Raw genomic sequence first — 8,344 nt, 5'->3', positions numbered from 1 at the left:
ATTATTAAGTTATTAGCGTAGTTAGTTAATTAATTAGAGTACTAGCGAGTTAGCCGACTTTAGCGTAAACTTTAAACCTTAATTTTTTTAAAAAATTAAAAATACGCTAAATTTACTAATATATCTATATATAAAAATTACCTAATTAGGAAATATAATAGTAGCTATAAGTTCTTATAGAATATAGAATAAGCGCTGAGTAGCCCTAGGTTCTTATAGAATATAGAATAAGCGCTGAGTAGCCCTAGGCTCCCTAGGCTCCTATAGCAAATTGAGTTACGCTAGGCTACGGGCCAAAACACCGATATATACTTCGAGGGAGGAGAGTAATTATTACGAAATAGGACTACGGTAGACTCTAGAAGTACCTATTCTATACTAAGACTAGTTCTAAAATACTAAGGAGCCTAGTATATAAGACCTTAGGAGCTATACGAATCGTATACGAGGTTTTTAGACTCCTTAAGTTCTTATAGTCGATATTCTAAGGACTATATAGTAATTAATCGATTATCTTAGTGTTCTCGTTAAGTTACTTATACTCTTATAATTTCTAACTTAGGAGTCGTATATATATAGTACCGCCTTAAGCCCTATAAAAAACTTAAGTACTTTAAACGAGACTCGAATCCTCGCTAGTTATGTATATTAACTTCGCGTACGGGCATCGTATATAAACCGTAGCCTAGTCCTAGAGTACTCTCGTACGAAGTGTCGATATAATTATTAGAGCGGATGCTATAGCCCCTAGCGATTAAGCTAAAAAGACGTAGAGTATCGACACTTCGTGTCGATATCTCTAGCAATCCACTATATATACGTACTTCTTGGCATCCCGTGACATCTAGAGTACGCCCTAGAGCGATTACTCGTAGTATACCTTTAGGCTATATAACTATATAGCCGAAGCTACGTAACTCCTCCCTATCGATTATCTCCTAGGAAACTATACTAACCTACTATAGGAGAGGGTAGGGAGTATTTCCTTTATTCGTATAGTAGATAGATTTTCTCTTTTCTTTTCTCTCCTCAGCTTTAGAATCCTCGTTATACGGTAGTTAGACGAATTACTCTAAATTCCTAGCTAAACCCTTATACTCTAAGACGAAGTACTTAAGGGAGAGCTCGACGGATGCGTACAAAGAAAGTCGATAAATATAAGCAAAAGTAGGAGAATTAATTACCGTAAATTTTACCTCTTCAGCCTTATAAGTTAGAGCGTAAGGGATGGTTTGGCTAAAGGCGAACGGATAAGGATAAAACATTAATGCCTTAAGTCTAGGGATTAGGGGAGAGCTTCGTTTAAGGTCAACTCTCATCCGTAGGGCGCATGAGGTGCCACAAGTAGTCAGGCTAACAAGATAGGTCGCAACCGGACGAAAGAATTTCATCGCGAAATCTGCCGTCCGTTCTACTATGACAAAATAGGGCGCGGGCTACACAAGCCCTAGTTAGAAAATGTCATGTAGTGATTTGGGGTCGCCAGGCACCCTTGTTCCATCCTACACCGGTCGCTATAAGGCTGAAATGTCAGTGTTTATTGGAAGACCTGTCTGCCAACCTCACGGTTATGCCTTTCCAATCTCTTGACTTCAGGAATAGTTTTGTGAATACACATCAATCAAAGTAAACATATATGTTAGGATTAATCAAGATTGCCCATAGTATATTCTTGGCGGTATTTTCTTTCCCGTCGGTCTAAATAGACTGCTGAACTCCTCCAGCATCGGATTTAGCTGGATGGTTCGCATACGCGCTTTCCTGATAGCTACAGTGGACATATTTACAAAGAGGATCGGCTTTAGCGGTGAGAAGCGACATGGTGTCTGGAATCAATTCGGAGAGGCAAACTGCAGGGGCATTGAGAAGGACCACAGCTGTAAGGTTTTCTGATACTTCCCCGGTGCCTCCTGAGCAGAGTTTGAATCATAATACTCACCTGCGGACTGCCCTGATACAATATCCGTTATCTCGCCATGGATCGAACACATCGTTCCTGTCCCAAGCCGTCATGAAGAAAGATTGACCCTACCACTTTCTCCATCAACATGCGGATCGGCCTAGCACATGGAGCACGTCGTACATCACAGTGGACGGTGAGCACGGGAGGTTTGGGCGGCCTACTGCCCTCGCAAGAGTTCTCATACTTTGTGAAAGATAATTGGATCTAGGGTCTCTGATATCGGCCTGTTTAGAAAATCCATCTGCATCCTCAACTGGTCTCCTCATTGGAATGTTAAGTCGACTCAACGGCTCGCATCTCTGCCATCACACCTGCCGAGGCTTTTGCCAAAAGTGGTAGATCACCATGACCGATCACGAATCGAGCACCGTACACATGAACAAACTTGCGCATGAGGTCCGGTCGATCGTAGATCCCTGCAACACCCAGGATCTTCTTGTGCTTCTTGACCGCCGCACCAATCTTTTCCATGCTCTCAGAAAAAGATGGATGCTCGAATTCGCCCGGATGACCAAGCTCGATAGATAAATCGTTCGTCCCAACTAGAACAACATCCACGCCTTCAACCGCTGCGATGGCTTCGACATTCGACACCGCTTCGGGTCCTTCGATCATGACAATCACGGTGGACATGCCCACGTTCCCCACCTCCAGGACCCGAGCGATAGGGGTACCTTTGAATCCCATATGTGGAAGCATTCCAGACACCGATCTCTTGCCTAGGGGCGGATACTTGCATGCTTTAACGGCAGCCTGGGCTTGCTCTGGTTGGAGTTAGCGACGGCCCGGCCTCGACAAAACCACTTCAACGAGTACCCCAGGAAGGAAAGACTCTCACCTTCAGTGTCCACATGAGGAAATATGACGCCTTGGGCGCCGTTGTCCAGGACTCGCTGGATAAACCCTGCTTCAACACGTCCTGGTACCCGAACGAAGGGGGTAACATTGATGTTCAGTGCCGCCACGCAGAGCTGACTCGTGACTTGTAACGATAGACTGGAGTGTTCGAGATCGATGAATAGGGCGTTGAAGCCAGCGTTCCGAGCGATATATACCACCTCAGGAGATGTAATGAATTTGATGCTAAATGCCTGTGACTGCGGTTAGCCGTCCAGCTCCACATTCGGTGGTGATTTGCAGGACGTCGTACTACGCATAATTTCCCTTGGTTTTCTTGATCGATCAGGCTGTTGCGGATAGTGGTCGCCATTTTTACAATAATCCAATAAGTCTCTAGTCGAAAATTGCGTGTTGTGTGATGTTCTCCCGCTTCCAAACTTTGGGAAATACCTTCTTCGGTAAAAGCATACTGTGCTTGTAGTTATGAGGGAATTCACCTGATCTATTTAGGAAAGCCACACTAGGAGCGTCGAATCTGCCCACCATGAAATATTCAGACTGCTTGATAAAGTACGGCAAGAATTCCCGACTCCAACGCCACGAGTTGATCACATTCACCCCCGGGAGGAAAAGCCGAAACAACTGTGCTCGAACTAACTTGGTTTCACCGACCTCTCTTGTCGCACGGTTGCTTGAAGCCCAGAACGAAGTATTTGCCACACTGAGTCACATATCGAACTGTTGTGTTCGACCATGCATTCGCTACCCGCTGTTGCAAGACCAACTCCTGTCCCCCATACGGGGACAAAAGCCGCCCATGCCTTGGTCCTTTTCAACGCAGATCGCTGGTCAGCACGAGACTCCCAATGAACACCTTCTAAGCGGCCGGGAGGAGCTCTGTATCATCTAAAACGTGTCATCCTATAGGCTAAAGCTGAAGGCAAATAGTGTAGATGTTGCAGCCGCACAGCACGTAATATGTTGGCGCAGATATATGGAAGCTCGCCGACGCTAGGAGAAGGACGTGTAGAAACAAGTCTCCACCCATGCTTGTGAGTCTCGCATTTCTCTGCCTCCTTGTCTAAGCTAATTTACTTTTTAACAGCTGTCTCACTACCAGTCGAACATCAATCCAATTGTGTTACCCTTCAACCCGGAATTTTACTTTACAGGATGTCTTCCGTCATTGCCAAACGCCTTGAAGGCAAGACTGTCCTAATAACAGGAGCCAGCTCGGGAATCGGACGAAGCGTGGCGCAGCAGTTTGCGAGAGCTTCTCCGAAGAGCCTGAAGCTCATTCTCGCCGCTCGTCGCATCGACGCGCTACAGCAAATCAGCGAGGATATCAGCAAAGAGGTCGGCAGTGGCGTCAAAGTTCTGCCCATCCAACTGGATGTCAGCAAGCCAGAGGAAGTGCTATCTTTCATCAGTAAATTGCCCGACGAGTTTAGAAAGATTGATGTTCTCGTCAACAATGCCGGTCTAGTCAAGGGTGTTGCACAGGCCCCCACCATTGACCGAGAGGATATCATGACTATGTTTGACACCAATGTGTATGGGTTGATCCACATGACGCAGGAAGTGTTGAAAATCATGCGTTCCCAACCCAACGGTGGTTCTGGCGACATTATCAACATCGGCAGCATCGCCGGACGAGAGGGCTATGTCGGCGGAAGTATCTACTGTGCCACGAAAGCCGCGGTCCGCATATTTACAGACAGCTTGAGAAAGGAATTGATTTCCACCCGCATCAGAGTGATGGAAGTGGATCCAGGGCAAGTGCAAACGGTACTGCCCACCAGCTCTTGACGGCGTCGGCCGAAAATACCAGAGTATTGACATATATCATAGGAGTTCTCCATCGTCAGATTTGGCGGTGACAAGGAAAAAGCCGACGCTGTCTACGCTGGTTGCGAAACGCTGACACCGGACGATGTTGCAGAGGTGGTGGTGTTCAGTGCAGGTCTGCGGGAGAACGTCGTGCTAGCGGATTCGCTGTTGTTCCCCAATCATCAGGTAAGCACGCTGGGTGGTTCCCCTTTCTCGAGTGGAATTTTGACATCTCACAAGGCTTCTGCAACTATTTTGCACCGAAATCTGTGAAGCACAAAGTAAAAGCATTGATATCAAATCTGACGCCGAGAGAAGGCTTGAATTCTTGATATATCCAAGGAATGTCGTAAGTGTTGTTGAAGAAGTATATGTTGCAGACGTATGCCGAGATGTATTTTAGTCAACGATCGAAATCCTCGAAAGCCAGCAGGGTGCTATTTTCCATCAAAATTTTGGTCTCGTCCAACGCACAAGTGTTTGTCATAGTCAATGAGTCAGTGACGGCTGCTACTGTAGTTCTGACGTAGCTCCCAAGCCGTGTTGTGTGGGGAGGAGCGGATAGAGAGAGTGTGTCGGTTCCAAAACCCGACCACGGATTCCACGCCCGATAGCTTTCTCAAGAAGAGAGAGAAACCATGCTGTTACTGTGTAGGAAAGAAGATTTTTGGCGTTCAAGCATAAAGTTTAGTAGATGCGTCTCAGTGCTGTTGTGTGCGAAGGGGTTCTCTTTGGAATAGATTTCTGATGTCAGCATTCCATCTGCACATCTCCTCAGACGAACAAACTTCAAATAACAAGTCCTGTTTTCACAATGCCAATTTACCATCTAGGTTAGTCTCCTCGGGTAAGATCTTAGCACAGCTAGAGACCTAACAAATCCTTACCGCAGTGCTCTTCAAGGTCAAACCGGATGTTACTTCTTCGCAGCTGAACGAGTGGAAAAGTCTGGCCAAAGGGATGGTTGGCAAGATTCCAGGGCTCGTCAAGTTAGAAGCGGACACACCACTCCCGTCGACAGCACACAGGGCGATGGGGTTCAGCATGGCATTGGTTGCGGTGATAGAGAAAGCGGATGATCTGAAGTCGTATGCGGAACACCCCGCGCACCTCGAGTATGTTCAGCATTCCTCCCGCGCATTTGCCCCCTTGAATTCTTCGGTGAGGATGGTCTCGCAGTGGATGTCCGCAATTGCGAGCGCAAAGCCGAGGCCCCCGATACAGTCGCGGAAGCCATCACTGTACTGGTAGTTGACTCAATGCTTGCTCTAGGGTTCATAAGCTTCGGGAAAAACTGTGTGAGGAGACTGTGGTTTACGACATCGAGTATTCAGATTGATTCTACCTTTAGATCTCTGTTACTACATATTTCGCAATCAACAGAAGTATGGCACAGGGTTGCGATTCAGGCTCGTAAATGGGTGCATAGAAAAAGGATGCGAAGCCTAATCGCTCTCTTGTTAGGCGGAGGTTGTGCTATGTTGCAGGAGAGTCTATGTAGGGCGAAATAGGATCGGCTGGGTATGAAGGGGAAGTCAGTGGGTGAGTCGTGCACGGGTGGATATATAAAACCATAGGGGCGGGGTGGTCGGCCCCAAGCTGGGGGGTTTTCAACTTCGTATTCAATCTCTATACGTTCAAAGATGTTTGAAGGATGCAGACGTAGATTCCACACAAATATGTACTCTCAATGTGATCAGTACTAGCGTCGCTTGCAAGGCTTTGGAAGGTTTCACGTGTGAGTAGCGGGCCTGTGTTATTGGAAACTCGGCCACTCATGACCTCGAGAACATGCCAGTAGGTTCGAAAGAGGAGTGATCTTTTTAATCGGCACTTGGCCGGCCAACACCAAGGCCCTGAAAATACCCGCAATGTTATTCCTTTTGCTACAAGGAGTAGTCGACATTTATTTTCGACGAGGTTATCTTTGATGATACCATTTGGATATTTTAAGTAGCAAGGCTGGGCTCCCCAAGAATTTGGAGTGGCTCAGAATCATTAGCAACAGGGGCTTGGCATGAGAGAGGAGGTCACGTGGGTGTTTTCGCTTTTCAATACGAGGTACGGTATAGTAGGCACGTGGGTAGGCTAAGTTGTCACCACCAAATTAATTCCCCCCCTAATCACCATTCGGGCTATGCGCTTGCCCGTACATTCTCGACCTTGAATGAGCATCTGAGGTGCAAAATGAAAGACCGCAGGGAGAGCCTACAGACAGTGACTAGAGCATCCGGCAATGGTTGAGAGAGGCCGCAAACATATGAACAACATGGGGGCATCGGCACCCTATTCCGCGAAGCCCTCAAAAACTTATGGTATAGCACTCCACTCTGTCGAACCAATCCCTGGGGCGGCAATGAGCAGGGATCATCGGGTCTCGATTCCGTCCCACCTGGGAATGACTCAAGGCGACGGCCAACCTGTCGTTCAGCCGTACAAAAGTACACTCTATTGTGTTCAAAGAGCATCCAGAGGCTGGTCTGAATTTGAATCGGACCCGGCGAGACGGGGCTGTGTCTGCGACTGGCCCCAGGCAAGTCGTTCCGATGGTCGTCCACCTTCCTGGTTCCCGGCGTAGCCAACCGGCGTTTAGCGTTGGCCACCAACATCTGTCTACCACTGGTGTGTACGAAGGCATTGACAGGCATATTTGTCTAGATATTTAAAGTGTTTCTTCCGATCGGGACTCAGATGCCCTGATTTACCCCAACCACCCAAACTTTTCCGCCTTTATTCCATACACCACTGCCACTATGGGATCATTAGCGCCCTTACCTGACATCTACCTCCTGGAGAAGTTTCCGCCAGAGGTAGTCAGCTACTGCCAATCTCTTTTCCGAACAGTTCTTTGGACCGATCCGGAAGTGCTCAACTGGCGAGAGAATGCGTCAGCGATCCTGGTGCGCGAAAAGCTTGTCTCCGCACAAGACATCGAAAAGGCGCAAAAGCTTCGTGCGATCGGCAAGAATGGCGTCGGTATCGATATCATCAATCAACCAGCCTGCGCCAGCCGCGGGATTCCAATCCTCAACACACCGGGAGCGAATTCACAGTCCGTTGCGGAACTCGTCCTGGCGCTGACGATGGCTGTTGCGCGGCAATTGCGGACTATCTCGGTCAAGCAGGTGACAGAGAAGGTTGCCCTGAAAGAGGCATGCTCAGGTGTTGGACTTGCAGGCAAGACCATTGGGATCGTTGGAATGGGAAACGTCGGAGTTTCTGTTGCTCGGATCTTTCAAGGCGGTTTCAATGCGCCGATCTATGCTTACGACCCGTTCGCGCCGGCTGGAGCGTGGGGCGATATACCGCACACTCGAGTCGAGACCATCGAAGCCATGCTCCCGCACGTGGACATGTTGACCCTCCACGTCCCCCTAACCCCCGAAACTCACAACATGATTGCCCTGCCGCAGTTCCAACTCATGAAGAAAAATGCCATCTTGATCAATGCGGCACGTGGAGGCATCGTCAATGAAGTGGATCTCATGAAGGCGTTGACCGAGGGTCTTATATGGGGTGCAGGGCTGGACTGTCACGATGAAGAGCCCCCGACGCTTGAAAAATACGGTAAACTGTGGGATACTGGACGGGTGATTTCGACTCCACACATTGGGAGTGCCACGGCGGAAACCCAGATATACACGGGCAAGCTGGCGCTGAACAGGGTACATGAGTATCTCACTCGAGATGAGAGCGTGAAGAAAGATTGAA

The 8,344-nt window shown here is 48.1% G+C and overlaps 4 protein-coding genes across 4 annotated transcripts; 3 read left to right on the top strand and 1 right to left on the bottom strand.

Annotated features, from left to right (window-relative positions):
* Positions 1–2,236: 2,236 nt before the first annotated feature.
* A1O9_08936 (uncharacterized protein) lies at positions 2,237–3,173 on the bottom strand (the record flags this gene model as incomplete). Its single annotated transcript, XM_013402418.1, has 3 exons — positions 2,237–2,727; positions 2,802–3,054; positions 3,114–3,173. 3 exons carry the CDS (start codon positions 3,171–3,173, stop codon positions 2,237–2,239), a joined length of 804 nt encoding a protein of 267 aa, XP_013257872.1.
* An 803-nt stretch (positions 3,174–3,976) lies between these two features.
* A1O9_08935 (oxidoreductase) lies at positions 3,977–4,906 on the top strand (the record flags this gene model as incomplete). Its single annotated transcript, XM_013402417.1, has 2 exons — positions 3,977–4,591; positions 4,655–4,906. The coding sequence occupies 2 exons, from the start codon at positions 3,977–3,979 to the stop codon at positions 4,904–4,906; spliced, it is 867 nt and encodes a 288-aa protein (XP_013257871.1).
* Positions 4,907–5,509: 603 nt separating this feature from the next.
* A1O9_08934 (uncharacterized protein) lies at positions 5,510–5,746 on the top strand (the record flags this gene model as incomplete). The annotated part of the gene is made up of 1 exon (XM_013402416.1): positions 5,510–5,746. A coding segment is annotated over one exon (237 nt), but the record flags the coding sequence as incomplete, so codon positions are not given.
* A 1,640-nt stretch (positions 5,747–7,386) lies between these two features.
* Positions 7,387–8,343, top strand: A1O9_08933 (uncharacterized protein; the record flags this gene model as incomplete). Its single annotated transcript, XM_013402415.1, has 1 exon — positions 7,387–8,343. The coding sequence occupies one exon, from the start codon at positions 7,387–7,389 to the stop codon at positions 8,341–8,343; it is 957 nt and encodes a 318-aa protein (XP_013257869.1).
* Between the last annotated feature and the right edge of the window lies 1 nt (position 8,344).

This window comes from Exophiala aquamarina, assembly GCF_000709125.1.
Source record: "Exophiala aquamarina CBS 119918 chromosome Unknown aczIA-supercont1.8, whole genome shotgun sequence".
NCBI classification, from domain to species: Eukaryota; Fungi; Ascomycota; class Eurotiomycetes; order Chaetothyriales; family Herpotrichiellaceae; genus Exophiala; species Exophiala aquamarina.
This window is presented reverse-complemented; position numbering and strand designations above follow the sequence as displayed.